Here is a 21,311-nt window from a genome sequence, read left to right on the forward strand (position 1 = left end):
CTCACTGTTGTGGCCTCTCCCGTTGCGGAGCACAGGCTCCGGACGCGCAGGCTCAGTGGCCATGGCTCACGGGCCCAGCCACTCCGCGGCACGTGGGATCTTCCCGGACCGGGGCACGAATCCGTGTCCCCTGCATTGGCAGGCGGACTCTCAACCACTGCACCACCAGGGGAGCCCAGCCCTAGTTCCCTTTATCATCAGTGTGGACTAGTAGAGCTGTCATGGAATTGCCCACTTCATACGACATGTAGAATATGTTTCCCTGCTCTTCCCCACCTCCCTCCCATGCCAAATGATTAATCAACTCACACCCTCTCTTCCAAGCTTGGAACACAAGCTTAGCACTCACAGGTCAACTCTGGGGCCTGGAAATTACCTACCCGCCTTCTTCTGAATATTTATGCCCAAATGCCAGGATGTCGGATGCCCGTCCACTCCCATCACACACAACAACTGGCACGGGAGGGGTATCTCGAAGGTATTCCAAGACAATTGAGATCACATTGGGTCCTCCTTCCACAATGAGTGCCACCACTGGAACGCCTTGACCGATTCCTGCATTAAAAAAGGAAAAGAAAAGGGAAAAAAGAGAAAAGAACACAAAGCCAGCAAACCAAAGAAACAAAAAGAGAAACAAAAAGCACAAACTAAAATTACTGAGCATGGGGGAGGTAACAACATATGAAGGGCTAACATACGGAGCGAAAATGTACAGAAAACCCTTTAGCAGAATTTTCCCACTAGAGAGTCCATTCAACTCTGCCCCCTCCCCGCAACTCCCAGGGTGCTGGGGTTTTAAAGCGCTGATGACTATACCTCACAGGGGAGGCGTAGAGTGAGGAGGGTGGGAAAGGAATTGGTTAGTAGAAGAAGTGCTGGGCCAGCAGCCAAAAGACTGGAAGCTAAATGTGATCTTAAGCAAGTCTCATATGGATTCAAGGGTCAGTTTCCTATATGAAAAATGGGAAGTTAAAAAAATGCCACCTCCCTGAAGTCATCACAGTGCTAACAAAATGCCTAAATGGTTCTTTTTATTAAAGACTACCAAAATCAGCTGGGGGCATATTTTAACTTGTTGAATCAACTAGTGGCAAAATTAGGGGTCTATCTATTTCTGACCATAGGTGATAAGCTTGATTATGGATTCTTAACACTAGAATAGTTAATAATAAATTACTCAGGAGATATGGCATCTGCCCTCTGCCATTATTGTGTCCTTCACTACTGAGGAAGGTGCCAGGCACACGATGGGCAAACATTTTCTGAATTCAGTTGAATTAAGGGATTTCAGCTATTTATGCTGAGCCATAGACATTGCTATTTTCAAGTAAAAACTGCCCTAACATCAACACTTATGTATGTTCAACCTAACAGAGTAAAGAGAAGTATTAAAAACAAATGTCCATGAGAGACATGAGAAAGAAATTAAATTAGTTTTCAAGTGACATCTCAAGTATCATCGTTCACTGAATAAGATTTTTTGCTCAATTTGGTACCACATTGTATTTTCTCACTCTATCTTCTCAGAATAGTTAGGAAATTGGGCAGTGCCATAAAAATGAAAGGGTTTTATAAGGTACACAAAGCAGTTATCTTAAAAAATAGAGTCAAGATTCTGTACCACTTCTGTAAATATGAACTGAAAAAAGCCCTTAATCACCTCAGTTCTTCCTTCCTCTTCCCCCTTCTGTTATGGTTTTATCTTTTATCTAGAAACTGCTTCCCTATGAGAAATAACAGTTTGGTGTTTGATTTCTTGCTCCATTAGTAAGAGATTTTATTAGACTTGTGTGACCTGTTTTACTTCTAAAGTATAAGTACATCAGTCTCCTAGGGCCTTATCTCTTATAAGTCAGTGTTTTTCATGGTTTGATTTTCATCTGTAAAGAATGGTCCAAAATGCCAGTTACACAAAAAAAGAGTGTTGTTTTAAATCTACATTTAAAAAATGTAAGAAAATAACAATTGTTGATTAAGGCAAGAAGCCAAGTTTTTTTTGTTCCCCAGAAGGAATTGGGAGAGAGAGATGACCTGTAGCCCCATCAGAGTTTTCTGAGAACGGGGAGTTTTTGAGAATTACTCCTTTAAATCCAAGGAGAGGGAAGTAAAAGGTCATGCTGTTCTCCTTTGACCCAGAAGCTCTAATGACTCAGACAAAAGGCCACTTTAAAGCTCTGTTGGGGTGTCTATGAAGGAGACACTTTCCCACTGCTATTGTTTATGAGGATTAAGTAAGTTCCTGTTGAAAGGCACGTTAAAGATTAAGGGCTAACTTGAAATGTTAATACAGCACACTTCTTTCGGAGGAGAATTTTCTGACATAAAAAATACCCACCCCTATATGGATTTACGTTCTAATGTGCCTAGGAAAAGAGACGCTTTTCCAAGGCACATTGAAAGTTATTTTATAAAGTATTTTATGTTTAAAATTTAAACATAAACTTAAATGTTTAAAGTGATTTTATAAGGTATTTCCAAAATACTATGCTGTTTAGTTTTTCCCTTTGCTTTTCTTTAGCACATGTTCTCATATTATTTCACGTCAAGGGACAATATGCTATACCTACTGTTTTATACCAAATGATATCATTTAGACTATTTCTAGGATCTTCTAAGAGAGGCCTTGGCCAAATTCTGATTCTTGAGCACTGATTCTATCAGTGGATCTTTACTCCTACTCACAGACCAACTGTGACCTACTCATGAAGGAAGAAGTCATAGAATGGATCTTCTAGAATGTTCCAGTGATCCAGAGTCTACCAGACAATAGGCAAGATGGCTGGAAAACTCTCCTCTCTTTGAGAGGAAACACAGGTGCAAAGGATCAATTTTCATAGTAAGATTTGAGAGCAATAAGCTGTCAGTTATATTTGTCAATAAATCAAATTGTTATAACCTCTAGAAATACAGAAGCATTTAGATGGTCAGATTTCCTACATTTGGAATGAAGCTGTAATTAACTGAAATGATGGAAAGAACTACATTAATTCAGATATATATTCCAGGGCTAAAAATTGGATGGAGTAAAGTATCAAAATATCATCTATTTTTTCATAAACTGAATATATCCAATATATCTATGCCTCCAAATTCTCTCCCATTTCCTTTAGTGATAATACATGGAAATTTGTTCTATAGACAATGAAAAACGCTTATAGCCTAAAACAAAAGCATTTTTGATTTTCTTAGTTATAGGTGGTAGAGAATCAGGCCGTGCCTAAAAATATGCTTTGTGTAAATTAAACTTGCCAATATATGGATATATGGTAACATTAAGCCTTTTTGTCAACACACACACACACACACACACACACGTCACACATATTACCTTTTCTTCTGAGAAAAGAAAATGATATCAAATAATTGGTAATGACCTAAAGCAATGGTTCTTAGCCTATTTTTTGGAGACAAGAATCTTTGAAAAGTTTTGTGAATCTGATGAAAGCTAATGATCCTCTTCCCAGAAAAAAAAATGCTCATAAGGACAGTCACAAAAATGTTTCTATGCATTTCAAAAGTTCATGGATCCCTGAAGCCTATTCATAAAAATCTTGCTAATGGACCCTTACAAAGCCCCACCCTAAATTAAGAACATTGATATACAGCTGGTCCTCTGTATCTGTGGGTTCCACATCCACAAATTCAACCAGCTGTGAAGCGAAAATATTTGAAAAAAATTCCAGAAAGATCCAAAAAGCAAAACTTGAATTTGTCGGGCACTGGCAACTATTTACATAGCATTTATGTTGTATTAAGTATTATAAGTAATCTAGAGAAGATTTAAAGTATACAGGAGGATGTGTGTAGGCTACAATGCAAATACTGCACCACTTTATAGAAGGGACTTGAGCATCCGCAATTTTGGTATCTGTGGGGGTAGGGCTGGAACCAGTCCCCCAAGGATACTGAGGGACCACTATATATGCAAAGAGCATCAGTTTATGTTCTTTTATGAAGCCCACTGAGGCCTCTGAGACAGGTTCTAGAATGGGTTTTCAAACAAAACTCTATGTCCAGGGAAATTATATCACATTATTACTACCCGGTTACAGTGACTGGCCAAAGTTTCCAAGGTGAAGCACTGTCTATAGGTTATTTCTCCTCCCATCCTTCACTCCTTTCTCTCTTCCTTGTTTTTCTTTATTTCTTCTGTTCACATTTTCTTTTCTAAATTACATTTTAGACGTAGGATATTAAAAAAAAGTCTCTAGAGAAAACCACAAATTTACAAATCTGTAGCATATGACATCATTAGTACAGAAAAAGCATTTTAAAAAACAAGAACGGTATATTCTTTATTAGTGAAATAAAGAAAACGTTTTGGGAATTCACTGCAGATCCAGCTGGATTCATAAGGACCACTACCATTTTCTTTATGCCCACAAAAAAATTAACATAAATTCCTTTGAAGAGCCTCACAAATGTAAGCCTTGCTCAGCTGAAACTACTGACCATTCACAAAAAGTAGTTTAGATTTATAGTTTTAAAAAAATATGACTTCTATTATCACCAAAACGTTCTCATTTTATCTAGGCCCCTCAGAGATCTTTTTGGTCAATACTTGTTCTTTTGGTTTTGGGGAAAGTAGGCTAATTCCTTAGTTGATTGCAATAATTTTTCATTTTCTACTATAACCAAAAACTTCTTAGAGATTTCCATTAGAATTTAATTTTAGAGCAACGCAGAGTTGCTTACTCAGGAAGAGGCAAGATGTTTGCCACACTTTTTAGTTTCTGTAATTTTGGAACTGGAAGCATTATAGCCTACAAAAATGTGAGCTTGAGTAATGGACTTAGCAACTACATTCTAGAGGATTCTAGGTTGACCTCGTGCTTTCAAATTATAAATTGAACCCCAGTTAACGTTTCTTTGCAGAAGATAACCTCTTAGACGTTTGTCCCATTTTGTTATGACCACTATGCAGTTAAGCCTGGGCTTCCAATAATTCAAATGTTGTCAAAATTGGCGTAAACAAAGATTGGGTTGGGTGGTGTAAAGAAGGAGGTGGTAGGGAGAGAAGAATGTCTTAAAATTCTGAAAGACCTTTTTCTTCTCTTTCTGCCGACGTGAGACTATAATGTACGATCAGTTCAGCCACTTGTAAAAATATTTGGTGTATTGTAGTGAAATGCTTGGATAAATAGAATTTTGATCAAACCAAATTAATCCTTTGGTTTACTGTCAACATCATTATATATGATCTAAAATGCCAGTGGGCCTAAGGAATAATATTTTTGCTGTTGGAAAACGGTTTGTATTTACATGGAGATGGAGCATAGAAGATTGATATTTAGCTAAATCTTAATGACCAAAGCCACAGATCATGTGATTATTACAGTACAGGTCATTTAGAAAGGAGGCTTCAAACTCTACGTGAGCGATGACTTCTTGAAGATCTTAATCACTTTGAGAATGAGTCTGGCAGTGATGGGCAGGCATTTCTGTTTACCAGCTAAAGCTGTTGAGCAATAACATGAGCACAGTTAACACATTGGCCTTGCCAGTTCTGGGATTATGTGATTCTTGATGATTTAGAAGTTTGTTTGGAGAATGCATATGCTTTGAAAGTGTGCATACAGTGAGAACTTGTCAATATATTTTATGTTGCAAAATTTTAAATTTATATTATTAAAATGCATATATTATTAAAAAGCACTGGGCTTCCCTGGTGGTGCAGTGGTTGAGAGTCTGCCTGCCGATGCAGGGGACGTGGGTTCATGCCCCGGTCTGGGAAGATCCCACATACCGCGGAGCGGCTGGGCCCGTGAGCCATGGCTGCTGAGCCTGCGCGTCCGGAGCCTGTGCTCTGCAACGGGAGAGGCCACAGCAGTGAGAGGCCCGCATAACGAAAAAAAAAAAACAAAACAAAACACTGAACATGTCCCCTTTATCCCATTTCTCATTTGTATAGTCTGGTCTTTGATTCAATGGTTGACTCGACCAATAGATATACTGGTCACCATCTCCTGTTTCTGGACTAGAATGGGGCCATAAAAACTCACTAACCCCTTAAGATCTTGTATTTTACAAACAGAACTTTATACAGACCTGGGGGGCATTAACAATTACTGTAGTGATGGGAGGAGAAGCAGTCAAGCTATCTGCTTCATTTTAATGGGCACCAGTTTACTCTCTACTTGAGAAATAGTGGCGGAAGTTTGCATAATACCACGGCTTTTCACAAATAGTTTTAGAATTAGGTTCTTGCTCCCCTTAATGAATCTCTTCTATGGTCTGCAAATTGTGGGATGGATTTACGAAAATTAAATAAAGCTGGTAATCAGCTGTGTTTAACTGACAACACTCGATACTATTCTTATTTATTAAGTTTAAGGTGCTTCTTATAATTAGGAAGATTCCCAGAACGTGAATATTCAGGTACAACTGTAGAATATTACTGTATAGAAAGATAATATTTTAATATGCTTTTTTTTTGGCAAAAAGAAACGTGATTGGAAATCTTTGAGCTACTAAGGAACAGAGTGAGCCCAAGAAAATATCTAGGAATGACATAAGAAAAAAAAAATGCATCTCATTTTAACTAGAATGTCTCCTCAGTCTTCAATGGAAGCAGATGTTTTAGATATTGCCTTCATGTTTTAGAGACAGAATACATTATCTATTCAAGACAACAGAACTATTACTGGAATGTGCCTGATCCCACTTGGAAATGGGTAATAAACCCATTCATTTTAGCAAATCCTGATGATGTATTCAATTGGTAAATGCCAATCCCAGTTCAAACCAATTATGTATATCCTTACTACATTTTTTTTGCCACTATAATTCTGCACCTAAATGGATGCTTAGAAAAGCATTTGGAAATATAAAATACTGCACAAATTATTAAGCAGTCAAAAGGAAACCACATGCAACAAGATGCTTCACTTTTAGACACTTTTGGTTTTCTGGTGGGGAAGAAATTCCTTGAAAGAGGGCTGGGGTCTTTCCCTGAGGCATAAATTTCCAACCCATTGGAGGACTAGGCAGGGGTAAAGATAATGCAAATTGCTTAAATGTCTTTTCCTATCATCACCAATCCCTATGGCAACTCCCTTGTCGATATTTAACTTAACAGACCCCATCCATACACAATCTTTCCATATTTAAAGCTAGTGCCAATATTCCAGAATAAACATACATGTATATTTTATCTTGGCAGTTAAAATCTCAGTAAATTTGGCTGAAGATATGAGGTTGTCAAGACGCTGAAGATATAGAGTTTGAATTCATGGAAACACATCTCTGAGACAATGATAAAAGACCGAAAACAGATGGTGCATAGCATTTCTTACCCTGGGGACTAAGAATGTTAAATCTACTAAATTAATATAGCCAATCCCCTTTTTTTCTGTTTGTTTCCAATGCATTTTTTTCTGTTGTTGAACCAATCTATTTTTCGCATTATCAACGCTGCAGGCATTTTCTGAGGAATTCAGTACTAGGCCCCACCAGAGGACTATAATTTTGGACACTGCCTTCTTGCTTTGCTTTCCCATGTAGCGACTGAAGGCCAAAGGCCAGAACTGGGGGAGTGGATGAGTGGATTGAATGTAAAAATCTTGAAAGCCAACCAAAGAGGTCACTGTGGCATGTGTACTGGCAACTCCCATCATGTCCTCTCTATCCACACTCACCTATCAGAGAACTGAACTGTCCGCAGCACAGAAGAGCAGCCTTACTTGGCATCTTTCAAAGCTGATTGGAATGGAGGTAGATTCCAGACCTGCAGTGGGCCAGATTTGCCTTCCTGCAATTTGAATGGAGACCTTGAACCCGAGGTGAGTAACTGGGAGGGACTGGGAGGGCATGAGTATTTGGGGAGTAAAGCCTCTATTAGTGATAGCTCTGATGGCACCATGTCAGGGTGAATAAATAAGCAAAGAAGTCTGTGTGCAGGAAGAAAAGAAGGGAACTGAGTGCATCACAGAGGAGAGATCACGTGGCCTGAGTGAGAGGGAGGGAAAGAGTGTGTGTGTTTGGGGGTGAGAGAGAGCGAGAGTGGGAGAGAGAGAGGGAGGGAGAGAGAGGAGAGAGAGAGGGAGAGGGAGAGAGGGATTTATTGCCTGGATTATTAGTGACTTTTCAGTTCAAGATACAGTCACTTGGCTGTAGTTTGTACAGAGTCCCCTATAGATCAAAGGTAGTAAATTTTTTCTGTAAGGGGCTATACAGTAAATATTTTGGGCTTTGTAGGACAATGGGCAAAATAGAGGACATCATGCAGGTACTTATATAGCAAGAGAGAAAACAAATTATACAGAATGTTTATAGATGAATTGCAAAACACAATTGAATACATTTTTTTTTGGTACTACAGGTCTACTAACGAGAAAAATGGAATTTTCAGATGGAGGCTGAAATTTTAATTTGATGTAGTTTTCATATGTCACAAAACTATTCTTTTATTTTCAAACATTTAAAAATGAAAAAAACATTCTTAGCCCATGAGCCACATGAAAACAGGGTGGGCCATAGTTTGCAAACCTTCCTCTAAACACATTTCTCTTTATCAAAAATACTCCTTTATATATTTTGAGTGAGTTTCTCTTTATTGCCACCAAACATTCCCCTCCCCAGCCTCACCTCTGCTGACTCTAAGGAAGTCTTCGCCTGTCCTTAACAACATGGCAAGTCCTCAGATGCTCTTTTCTCAGTCTGAGGACCCTCACAGGGAGACAGTATTTGAGGGCTCTTTGTAAGAGAAAAATGGAGGAGAGCAGAGATTTTTTTTTTTTTTTTGAGGTAGGGCTTTTCTTTTTTTAAATTTATTTTATTTGTTTTATTTTTGGCTGCACTAGGTCTTTGTTGCTGTGCGTGGGCTTTTCTCTAGTTGAGGTGAGCGGGGGCTACTCTTCGTTGCAGTGCACGGGCTTCTCATTGTGGTGGCTTCTCTTGTTGCAGAGCACGGGCTCTGGAGTGCAGGCTCAGTAGTTGTGGTGCATGGGCTTAGTTGCTCCGCAGCATGTGGGATCTTCTGGGACCGGGAGTCGAACCCGTGTCCCCTGCATTGGCAGGCGGATTCTTAACCACTGCACCACCAGGGAAGCCCTGAGGTAGGGCTTTAAGAGGCAATATTCAGTTCTAAACTGGGTGTAAGCCTACCATCTACACAGTGTCAGGCAGGCCTTCATTTTGGAGCTTAACTGATGCTCATGTGGGAAACCTGGTTACCAGTCATGGTGAGCCGCTCTGCTTCTCTCAAAGAGAAGAGGACTCACTCATGGGGTCGATCAAGGAGCTTCACTCAGACAGCGGAAGGGATTCAGATGGTCTTCAGAGAGCTCTAAGCCCAAGAGCAGAGAGAGCAATCCGTCCTCTCTGAATACCCTTGGCTCCTGGAGAGTGGCACCCTCTTCTACAAGCCGGCCAGGCTGGGACATTTGCTTGCTCCCTCCCTGGCAATGTGGACCCCAAGACTGGGGTTTTGCCTTGATTTCAGTGGACTTTTCTGGAAGCACTTCTTCATGCAACACCACGACCATCTCTGCCCTATACTCTGGAAGCCTGGACCTGTCTCACTCAGATGATGACTCTTTTCTTTAGATCATGGGCTGCCTGGCTGGAACTGGGCTGAACCTGTCCTGTCCTGATCTCTGACTCTGATTCCCAGTTCCATGACTGCCTCTACCTTCATTTATCTGCTGCTTCCTGTTGACCCCCACTTTCTAACTCAGCATGGGTCACTCTAGTCTACTTTACCTCCTTGCTACTGTAAACTTTGACAGCATGTCTAGACCTTGTACTACTAACATGGTAGCTGGAACTATGCACATCCTAGAAAGGCATAAATACATCTTGATATGAATTGATAAACCAACAATATATTTTAGAATTCTACACAGTGTCTAATACACAGAGTTGGCACACAATTCACAGCACTGTTTTGAGTAATGAGTTATTTGTCAAGTACTTAGAACAGAGTCTGGCACTTACTGAGAACTATATGGTTAAACAAATATAAAGATTCTTATATATATTTATTAGGTTTGTAAAAGGTTTCTATTTTAACTGTATAAATGATTCATGACGACAAATGCATTTTATGGATTTAAACCAAAAGTATGCTCCGACAAATAAATAATTTGAAACACACTTTTCCAAAGTTTGAATATTCTCTCATGCAGACCAGTAATATGCTTAGGAAGGCAAATTCCTTTATCTCCTATCCAAAACACTAAAACTTTCTGCTTTGGGGTAGGTAAACTTTTTGTCACTCCCCAGATGTCTTCTACCAAGGGGCCTCTCCTCAGTGCTTCAATCAGCTTAAGTCTTTTGAATTCTGTGGGCTGGACAAAGATGTAAATGCCAAATAACAAAACTCATAAGTTGACTCCAAGTATATTACATGCTAGTAAACAAACTTAGCTTTTGACTTAATCAATGGAAAACAGTTATTCCCTCGTGGCCAGACAGCTCTGATTAAAATGTTCTGCTATTAACGTCTGTACGTTTCCAGGACATCCAAGCAACATTCCAGGTGAATCGTTTCAAGAAAGGGAATGGACAATTCCATGGGCTGTAAGGCAAGTATTACTCTCATAAAAGGAAAGAGCCAGCGTTTTTTTCTTTGGGGCCATTGTTTGCAGGCTGAACGTTTTAATGTAATTGATCTAAGTCTACAAGAAAACTCGCTCAAACAAAGCTACAGTCTTCTTAGTTTCTGCTCTGTTCAAAACCCACATCAAAAGGCATCCTTGCCTTCTCAAATGTAAGGTAATCAAAGTGATTCTAACTCATTTTACTTTATAATTCCTTGCCCACACTCCCCTATAAATGTGCCAGGATCTAGGTCCACAGCTCATACAAGATCATTTGGCTTCTTGGCAGAATTAGTAAGCAGCAGAGCAGCCAGGGGAATTATGATTTGGAAAGACCCAGTCCACAGTGCAGGGCATGGCTGGGTAGGAGAGGTAAATGGTAAGAGAGAGGGAAATGTTGCTGGTAATGGCAAAATTGTATATTAATTTGCCCTTCCAAAATAATTTTTTAAAAAAATCTCTGCGTCATTTGAAGGAGACTGCTATTACTTCTCCCTGCACCAAATGTGAAAAGTTCTATTCTCTCTTTAAGGCATGTTCTTTTTGACTTACTCTTTCTGGAGAACTTATATGCATCCTGCAGTTCCCAGGCTCAAAGACAAGTCTTCCTTAGGCCCCTCCCTTTCACCCCCACCAGGCAGAATTAACTATTCCCACTTTTGTGTTCTTATAGCATTTACTTTTCTTAAAAGCCCATGCCAATGAATATACTTTATAAATTTGTCAATCAACTACTATGATATCAAGGAAAAAATTCTCATAGTACCTTACATATCTCTTGAAGTTTTCTCTCATTAAATTACATGTTTGGACATCTCTTTTCTCTGTAGGTAGGTTTATCTTTGTATTCCCAGCATATCATAGAGTGTTCTACATGTAGTAGTTGTTCACTAAAATCTGGGGTACAGAAGGAAGGCAGGATACTGAATCACCTCAAGTATATCCTGATTGCTCATAGGTTATATGACAATGTAATTATTTCTATAGAAATTTTCAAATGTTTTATGACGTAAGCAATTTTCCCTTAATCAACTGACCTGAGATCCAGGGCACTTAGATCTGATTTAAATTCTCCTGAAATCAGGAATGATGCCAAATGCCCAGTTTCTACGCTCACTGGTTTTCCTGTGGACTACTGAGATTGCTTCCTAACTGATTTCTCTGCCTCTACAACAATCATCATATAACTGCTAGTTATCATCTGTAAATACAGTCTTCTCTGTAACAATATTTAGTGGGTTCCCATTGCTTATAGATAAAAGCCCAAATAATTTTGCATGACAGACAAGGCTCCCTATATTCTGGACCTAACCTTTACTCACAGCCTCATCTCTCTCGCCAGAACTTTCTGTTCATTCTGATTCTAGTCTCATCCAGACTATCTTCCTTATCCTCCATCTAGGACTATTTTTAAATTTCCCTTTAGCCATCCTAATTTTCAGAGAGGAGTATCTTTCCCTACTCTTGGTTTCATGAGGAGGAATTTTTCCTAAGCAGATCCTTGGGTTTTCTATGCTTTTACTCCTTGGTAGATTTGAGAAGAATAACTGATTTGCCCACTCAGTCTCGCTCTTCTTTCTCTTGGCATCTTCCTGCCTGCAGGAAGCCTGACATCTCCCAACTCCTCCAGGGCCCTATCCCTGTGGGTGTATGCGGTGGGGTAGGGAATGAAGGCTTACTGTGGAATTCTGCCTAATTCTGGGGAGTCAATAATCCCACTTGGTCAACAGTCTAAAAGCCATGTCTGCTAACTTGTCCCCCAACTAAAAATGATATTCTGAGTCCCATGAACTACTTCTTTCATTTCTCGAAGTGTTTAGAACTTGGAAGAGGAAAAGAGGTGCTATTTATTGCAGCCCCTCAGAAACCCTAACTCAATCTGCAAAGTCCAGTTCAAATGTTACTAATTCCTGAGGCCCTTCCTAACTCCCTCAGGCAGTATTAATTATTCATTCCTTTGTAGTCCCATTATTTGTTTACTTATTTTTCTACATATCCTTTGGCAGTTTTTAAATTCTGCCTTGCTTTAATGAAAGTTTCATCCACTATATTGTAAACTCTTTGGGACAGAAACACCCACACCCCTCTTAGACAACATTCTGGTTTCCATAGTGCCTCATACTTAGAAGGTAGTTCAAATAAATGCTTGTGAAGTAAAATTAGAAGGTACAATGCCTAGGGTCTATACCTTGGGACTAGCACAGCTGAAACAACATGAATAGATGGGTTGTTGTAAGGGGACTAAGTATCATACCTCAATACTACTGATGCAAACTACTGAAAGTGGAAATGACAGCCATTTAAGTGGTCCCTGGTGTCCTTTTACAGGCCTTCACTACTGGTCTTAGTGGTGGTCAGAGACCAAGAAAAGAACACGCTGAATGACCTGGGTGGGTGCTCACACATTGCCTTGTCCATCTGGATTAAGTCTGCAAGAGTCCAGATTCTTAGGAACTTGAATAGCCAATTTCAGTTCAGCTGTCTTGTACTTTTAAATTGAAGCCTTATTATTTCTCAGAATTGGACCCAGCTGCAGTGACAACGTGTCCTGGACACTGGGAAGAAAGACGCGAACAAAGGTTTACACTCTTCCCCTTGCTGGAAGGATGTCCGTGAAAGCTATTATTTCCTCCAGTTGAAATAAACAGGGAACTACATGACTGAAGTAGAAACCTAATTCTGTTCTCTCTGAGGTGATGGATATGTTTTAGCAGCTAACTTGCTGTAGGCCAGGAGTGACCTTCATTCACCACAAAGGTTATTGAAGTTATTAAAATAACTGACTGCCATTATCATGTATGAGACAAAGGAAGGGTGCTGATTATTTGGGAGCTAGTAATGGTATTTAATCCAATTTCTGCCCAGCAGTTGGGAAAAGCGATACATTTTTATTTGATTATCTGGCATCTTTTCCAAAAGATAATGTGTCCAATCTGATCAAATTTTCACTGTTACTAAATCCTCAATGAGAAATATGATGACAATGTCATGGGAAACCTTCTTTCCTCTGGTGTCAAGTTTCCATGTGGAGGGCTCCATTAATGTGACACATCTAGCCCCTTGTCCTTCTCTTGTCTCTATATATAGAGTTGAGTAACCTGGTTGGTGGTGGCTAATGTCCATGTTTCTTGATTGGATAGGACTAGTCTACTAAAAGTCTCTCAGTGAGGAGGATTTAGCATCTTTTCTCATCTTCCTCTATGGACCAGTGCCAGTCAGTGATATTAGTAAAACTGTTTCTGTAGACCCAAATTTCTCCTCTGGTTGGCTGTCTGAGGGCTGAGGTAAGCAGGCAAACCCATTTGGCCCTCACAATAAGTCATTATCTTCAACTACTTCATCATTAATAGAAGTGATATTTTGATCTCCATCTGCCTAACTCTAGTGTTCAACTCTCGGTCAATTTGAATCTCGTCCTGTCAAGAGTGAGTTATAATTTACTGGACTTCCTCAAGCTCCAACACCATGAGTTACAATGCAGTCACTTCTGTTGCTGGTGTTCATTTTGCAGCAGCATCTAACAGACCTGAACCTCTGGTTCAAGTTTGTTAACGTGATCTTATTTTTTAGATGCAAATACGGCCTTTTCTGAAAGACAATTTTTTCTTAATGTCTTTACAGCTCCTTAAAAGGAAACAACAATTGCCACAGATTTTAAAAAAGCTTATTAAAAATGGAACCCAAACAAGGGGGCTTATGAATTCCTGGGTTGCAGTGAATGATTTCATGTAGTGAAGTCCACTCGGCCAACTGACTGAAGGCAGTTTCCTATTCCTGTAGGGAAAGTAGCGGCTACGAAGCACCCACCAGGTGCTGGGCACTCAGCCAGGCAAGTTGTATATGCTCACTTAATCTGCTCACCAACCCTATGATAGAGGTATTATCATCCCCATTTTACAGTTAAATAAATTGAGGCACTGAGAGTAAATCACATATCTGAACAGGGTTTCAGAGACCTATTAGGAAATTCAGAGCCTGCACTCTGCAATCTACTCGCCTGTCTCTCACTAGGGTGACCAGGTGATTTATCATACAAAAACCAGGACATTCTTGCAAGTGAAGAGGTCATTAATAATTACTCTGGGATGACAAGGATCAATATAAACCAGAATTATTTAGTTTTGGACAAACCTGTACATATGATCACTCTAGGGTCTCAAACTTGTTTCTAGCAGATTTTTAAAAATAGATGCCAATTCTGTATATTTAGAAAGGGGCCTGAGTCTGTTCACTGTTCCTTTGTTCACCTCTTCCTGGCTTGAAAAGGCTAAGACTCACTTGTTGCCCCTCCCTGATTCTTGAGATCCAGTTTCTAGCTCCATCTAAATAAATCACAGCTGTTTGTTATCAGAGATATTTCTTCCTCTAGCCACACAGAGGGATGAAGCACCAGGGAAGGATTAGATCATTAAGCAAAGGAAAATAGCAACAACAATACAACAGCACCTGCATAAATCCTGTAGGGGGAAAAGATCAATTTAAAGTTTTTCTCGTGTTCCAGCATATCCTTGATGGAGTTGGATATAAATAACTTCTACTTTTCTCTCTTATAAATAAATGTCTCATTACATTCTATCACTTAAGCACACTGGAGTGTTGTGAGGAGGAATCAGAGACAGTCAATCAAGGCCCAGGGGCATGGGGGTGGTTAACCTCATTACCCTACTCTGTTGAGTTGGTGTGAAACAGCCACTTGAGTTATTCCTACTGCTGCCACCAAGAGTCACTTGACATCAATAATCAGTGCTAATACTATCATTCTAGTAAATGGGTTATCCTAATGTTACATAGAAGAGTGTGGCACTCTAAGGACTGCTCTTAAAATCCTGATTCTAATGTGCAAAGAACTAGTTTGTGCATTGAAAATTATCACAAGAAGAGGTGTGTGGAAATGCCCATTTCCAGTTCTCAGCTCTTCTTACCAGTGTGTGCTCTAGTAGGATGGCTCTGAAGCCTAGCATGCTCCAGAGTCACCTAGAGGATCAGCTAAAATACACACTGTTGGGCCCCAGCCTCAGAGCTTCTGATCAGTAGGTCTAGAATGGGACTTGAGAATGTGCATTTCTAACAAGTTCCCGGATGATGCTATTTTTGCTGGTCCACGGACCACACTCTGAGAACCAATGCCCTAGCATAAAGCTGTAGGGAGTGGAGACTTTTCACCTGTGAAAAGAAGTGAACTCTAAGACGTGCCCCCTGGAATAAATTAAGATGAAAGCCCATGGAGTAGGACTGAAATGTCCCTGTTATATTTCTAATAGTCTATTGAAGTCTGACTAGGAGTCAGCAAACTTTTTCTGTAAGAGGCCAGATAGTAAATATCTTCAGCTTTGCAGGCTAGGTGATCTCTGCTGCAAGTTCTCAACTCTGCCACTGTAGCATGAAAGCAGACAGAGACATTGCATGGAAGATGGAGCGTGGAAACAGCTATATTCCAATAAAGCTTTATTTACAAAGATGAATAACGCACTGGATTTGGCCCACAGGCCATAATTTGCCAACCTCTGAGTCTAACTAATGTGATAAATATGATTCACATATTGCAACATCTGTTAGTATGTTGAGTCCAAGTATGCCTATGGTCAATGAGAAACCAACCAAGCTGGAAACCTGTGTCAGCCAAGCCCTGACACCTGTTTTAGCTGCACGTGATGGGTCAACTATTAACCATACTAGAAGATATGCACTCTTCTTGCAATTTAACCCCTACAGCCATTTAAAAACCAATGGCTCACCACTTCATCCTAATTCAACAGGGGTTTCGCTGCACTGCTGGAAATTACATAAATTTAATTTACTCTCTACTTGGTACTTTGCCTAAAAGTCAGTAATATCTTCCTGTGTAGCAGGATCATTGATTATCAGTTAATTCATATTTCGTTTTAAATTTGTTTTTTCTTCTCCTTATTTCCAAAAGGGCCCACTGGGTTGTCTTTTCTCATGGGAGGTTTACGCTGGTGGCCTGAAGATAAGCTCTCATGATGGTTTTTGTTAAAGAACTAAGCTCGCTGAGGCCCTGAAGAGGAGGAAGACAAAGACAAATGTATTTGATGGGGAGAGGTGGAAGCGGATGAGATGGAGAGGAAATTATCCAACTCCTGGGACAGGCAGAAAGGACTCGCAACATCCCTGATGGTCAGTTCCAGGGTCTCTCCTTACTTGTCCCATCAACAGCATTTGACACAGTTGGCCATTCCTTCCTCTTGGAAATATGTTCTTTGCTTGGCTTCCAGAGAGCATTCTCCTCTGGTTTCCCTCTCACTTCACTAGCTGCTCCTTCTTTATCTCCTTTGCTGGTCTCTCCTCTGATAGAAGGACTGTTTTGAAGCTCAGTTCTTGGTCCTCTCCTGTCCTGTCCTCTCCTCACACGCTACCTTGGTGATCTAATCCACTCACATGGTTTCATATACTGTCGACACACAGACATCTTCCGTATTTATAATTCGAGGCCAAATATCTCCACTGAACTTCAGTCTCACATAACCGTGCCCCTCTTGACATCTCCACACATGCTATGAGGCCTCTCAAATCTGACATGTCCGAAGCTAAGCTCCTGATATGGTCTCATCCCTGCCATCCCCATCCCCACAGTCTTCTCCAGACTGGAAAATGGAAACTCCATTCTTCTACTGATCAGCCTCCAAAATCTGGAACCATACCCCATATCCAATTTGATGGTAAATCTTGCCTGGGCTACCTTCATATCATAGTTCACATATGACTACTTCTCACCTCCTCAACTGCTACCACCCCTAGTCTAGTCACCATCAGCTTTTGCCTGGATTGGTGCCATTTTCTCTTGACTGGCATCTCTGTTTTCATTCCTGCTCCCAGTTTGGACGACTCTCAACTCAGCAGGTACAGCGAGTCTATTGAAACATACAAGACCACTCATTCCTTTGCTCAAAACTCCACAAGCTCCCATATCCCACAGAGTGAACGTGAAAGTCAGAGGTCTTACAGTCCTCCCTGGCCCTGGCCCTTGTTTCCTCTTTGGCCTCCTCCCCACTCCTCTCCTACTCTTCCTCCCACGTGGTCACACAGGCTTCCTGATGCTCCTCAAACATGCTGCCCACATTCCCACCTCAGTGCCTTTTTAATGTTGTTTCCTCTGCTGGAAATGGTCTCCAAAACATCACACAACTTGCTCCCTCATTTCCTCCAAGTCTTTACTCAGATGTCCCCTTTTCAGGGAGTCCTCCCCCTACTCTACTGAAAATTGCAGCCCCTTCCCTGCTTGCCTTTCTGCCTTCTTTGCTTTTTCTCTCTCCCCAGCACTTATCACTATGCAATACACTATGTATTTCACTTGTTTGTTCTCTGTCTCCTTCCACTCAAATGTAAACTCTTTAAGGGTGGGATTAGCACAGGCATCTGGTCTGAGGGGGCTGCTGTGAAGTGCACTTTGGGGTGCTGAGTCGGGGCTGCAGAGCCCTGGGCACAGGGATGCCAGCTGCAGCAAAGATACCGTTGGCTTTACTCGGCCAGGCAGCACCAGAGCCTTCCACCCTGGAGGGAACAAGCAGGCTTGGGCAGTTTTTTTTTATCAGTGGTCACCTTGGCTGAGGGAGGTTAAAAGGCTCTTATTCAATTTTCCAGGTACACCATAAGCATGAGAGAGGTGGGTAGGGAGAGAGAGAGGACAGTGGGGAGGGGAGAGAAGAGAGGAGAGGAAAGAGGGAGAGAGGTGGCAGGAGAGGAGAGGAAGGGGGTGGAGAGAGAGAGAGAGAGAGAGGGGAAGAGAGGGGGGAGGGAGGGAGTGAAGGAGGGAGGAGGGGAGAGGACAAGGGTAGAGGAGAGAGGAATATGGGGAGAGAGGAGAGGAAGAGGGAGAGAAGAAGAATGAAAGAGAGAGGGAGGGAGAGGGAAGGAGGGGGGGGAGGAAGGGAGAAAGAGAAAGAGAAAGAGAGAGAGAGAGAGAGAGAGAGAGAGAGACCTAATAGATAAAGATTGAATTTACCAAAACTAGATGGAAAGGGGGCTTGGAATTGGATTTATTTGAATTAAGGAAAACTGTTATTATGTGACATTTCCTACATACCTAAGTTTATGAACAGTAATTCATACTCATAACAACGGTTCTTATTACTCGAATAATGGAAATAAATAAATCAATGGAACAAAACAAACCCTGTCCCACGCAAACCAAGAAAACAGGATAGAAAAATGGAAATACAAGGTGTAATGAACTTTTCACTTCTCCCCAAACTCCACCATGATTTCATAATAAATTCTGATGTGAACCAGAGTCAGTATGCACTTCCTGTGTTCTCCCTTTGGGTGGACGAAATGCTGCTAATGAGGAAGGGTTCAGCTCAGATCTTTCCGATGACCAGAAAAGCTGACTCTTCAATCCTCATTCCTCTGTTTTAGCAAAGGTGCACCTGTTTTTCCACCCTGCCTCGTTCCGCCAGGAATTGCCCACAAAACCCCACGTGGACCCAGAGACGTCAAGGCTCGTTAGCCAACAAGAACTGTTGATTCCTCTGCCTGGGATTTAGGACTTGAGTGTTTGCCTGCAGGGTTGCAGCATGTGGGGACTCTGCGAGGCTTGTGAAATCTGGCCTCCTTGCAGAACAGGGACAGCCTGTTCAGTAAGGGTAAGAGCGCTTGTTGCTTCAGTGATGGATGCCAAAAAAAACAAAAACAAAAACAAAAACAAACAAAAAAAAACCCTGCATGCTTATTTGGCCAGTATTAGGGCATAACATCTCTATTTTTCTCCTATTTCTCAGGGCTTAATGATCTTAAGCTGAGGGTTCAAGTTAAAAGATTTTTATTCTGTTAAAACTTATGACAACTTTATTACTGACATTTTGGGAGAAAAACTTCTAGTCATTTTCCTAGCATATATGAAATATAGGCTTACATCTAGTAGTTTAAATGGCTTGAAATGATCCAAACAGTATTTTCAAAGGATGGGCAAATTATTTTAAATCCTGGGAAGGGGCTTTGAAGGGCCCTATGACAATTGCCCTGGCCTGACCCATCTCCAGTGAATTAAAATCTCAGCCCGCTATTTTAAAAGATCCCTAGAGAATGAGATACCTTATCGTCTCCAAATATAACCTACTGTAAAATTGTTGATTATAGCAGAAAAGTACTCAGTCAGCACAAGTTTTCCCATCTATTTTATGTTTGTCTAACTTTCTAAAGTTAGCTATGCATTTCTACTGAATGGTTGATCCTAATCTAGACTGAAAAGCAGCCACGGGCAATTATCACTTTAGATAAGTGCAGAAAAATCAATACTTATTTCTTTTTCTGTGTAAATGGAAATAATGAAGCCATGATGGCATTGGCTGCTACAAAAATATATATCCTAGACTCTCTAAATCCACAAGATAGAAATGATTTGACAACAAGCACAAGTCAACAGAAATGCAGTCAAATTTCCAGAATAAACGTTTTTATGCCCATGACAGTTGGAAGTATGCCTGACGGTCTTTGCCTGTACACGTTCCTATTTATTTATCCTCCCTGAATCTATGTATTATTGTTTTATTATGTGTCCTTTCTATATAGCTTTTAGTTTCTAAACTCTTCTATTACATTTTTACATCAGGTTGGAAACGAGAGTTAAAAATAAGGCCAGAAAACCAAATATTGATGTTTACAATAAAAATTTATTGAGCACCTACCTACCTGCATGTGCCAGGTGCTGTGCTAGATTTGCAGGATGACAAAAGTGAGTATGACTCAGGCTCTGCTCACATGGAGCTCACAATCTACAGGTGATGGGGAGGAGGCGCAGGCAGACAACCACTCTACCAAAGAGGCAATGCTACAACACAGGTTTATACAGAGTGCTGTGGGAACGGGGGTTATGTGGTGAATAACTGAGCCTAAGAGGATCACACGCGCGCGCGCGCGTGTGTGTGTGTCTATGGTTTCTGATAGTATTTCAGAAAAAAGAAGATTTTCAAGCTGAGACTTAAGAGTGTAGGTTTTTGCCAATAAGTAGAGTTGGGAGAGGCTGGAATTTCAGCAAATGTCAAAATGGGACAAAAACACATCGAACAGGGCATGTCCTTTAAGAGAAACTGCAAGTAGCTTGGAATGGGTGGGACATAAGGTCCACAGGCATTAGGAAGGAGAGGAAAGCTAGAAAAACAACAAATGAGAGGATATGGAAGGTCTTCCAGTTAGTGAAACAAGGAAGAGTCTGAGTCCCACCAAGAAAGTTGCCATCAGAAGAACCTATTAGTTCTGACCAGCAACTGAGACCAAAATGCCAGTCAAACATTTGCAACCCAAATCTTTCTAATCTGAAAGATCTCAGCATTCTTCCCTACGTGTAAAAGAACCTAAGTCTTATCAGAATGGTGGACAGTTACCTGTTTCAGACTCATTTGTTTACAGGAACTGTCCCAGTCCCTGAACAGAGAGTTCCAATGTGGAATGGGGTTCCTTCCTAAAAAAGAGAGAGCTCCTAGCTTGAATTGGAAAATAAGTCAGATAAACAAGACAGGCAAATACCAAGAAACAGGTTTCAATAAAATTTGTTCTACTCCTTCAATATCATTCTTTTGACTCCGTTATTTTCTTGATTGACAAGGTGACTTTTCATTAACAAGCGTGGCAAACAGTTCAGTGTCACAGCCAACTTCTGTCAAGCCACTTTATAAAATGAAGAGAGGGCAGATGTTTAAACTGTAACTGTCTTCTTCACACAACCTATCCTTTGAAGGGAAAATTCTTTAAAAGGCAGAGAAAACTTCAAACAACACATTCACTTGAGAGCATCTGGAAAATGGCAAGTTATCACAG

At 40.7% G+C, this 21,311-nt stretch overlaps 1 protein-coding gene across 6 annotated transcripts in view; it reads right to left on the minus strand.

Moving 5' to 3' along the window:
* The window catches only part of TRPM3 (transient receptor potential cation channel subfamily M member 3), a gene marked incomplete at its 5' end in the record, with an annotated part of 816,760 nt that overhangs the window by 179,975 nt on the left and 615,474 nt on the right, over positions 1-21,311 (minus strand). For all 6 annotated transcript variants that reach the window (XM_082615532.1, XM_082615530.1, XM_082615528.1 and 3 more), the window contains one exon: positions 381-555. In XM_082615532.1, coding sequence (XP_082471658.1) covers positions 381-555 — 175 coding nt within the window. The remainder of the gene's footprint in view (positions 1-380; positions 556-21,311) is intronic.

Source organism: Mesoplodon mirus (assembly GCF_964341445.2).
Source record: "Mesoplodon mirus genome assembly, chromosome: 1".
In the NCBI taxonomy this organism is placed as follows: domain Eukaryota; kingdom Metazoa; phylum Chordata; class Mammalia; order Artiodactyla; family Ziphiidae; genus Mesoplodon; species Mesoplodon mirus.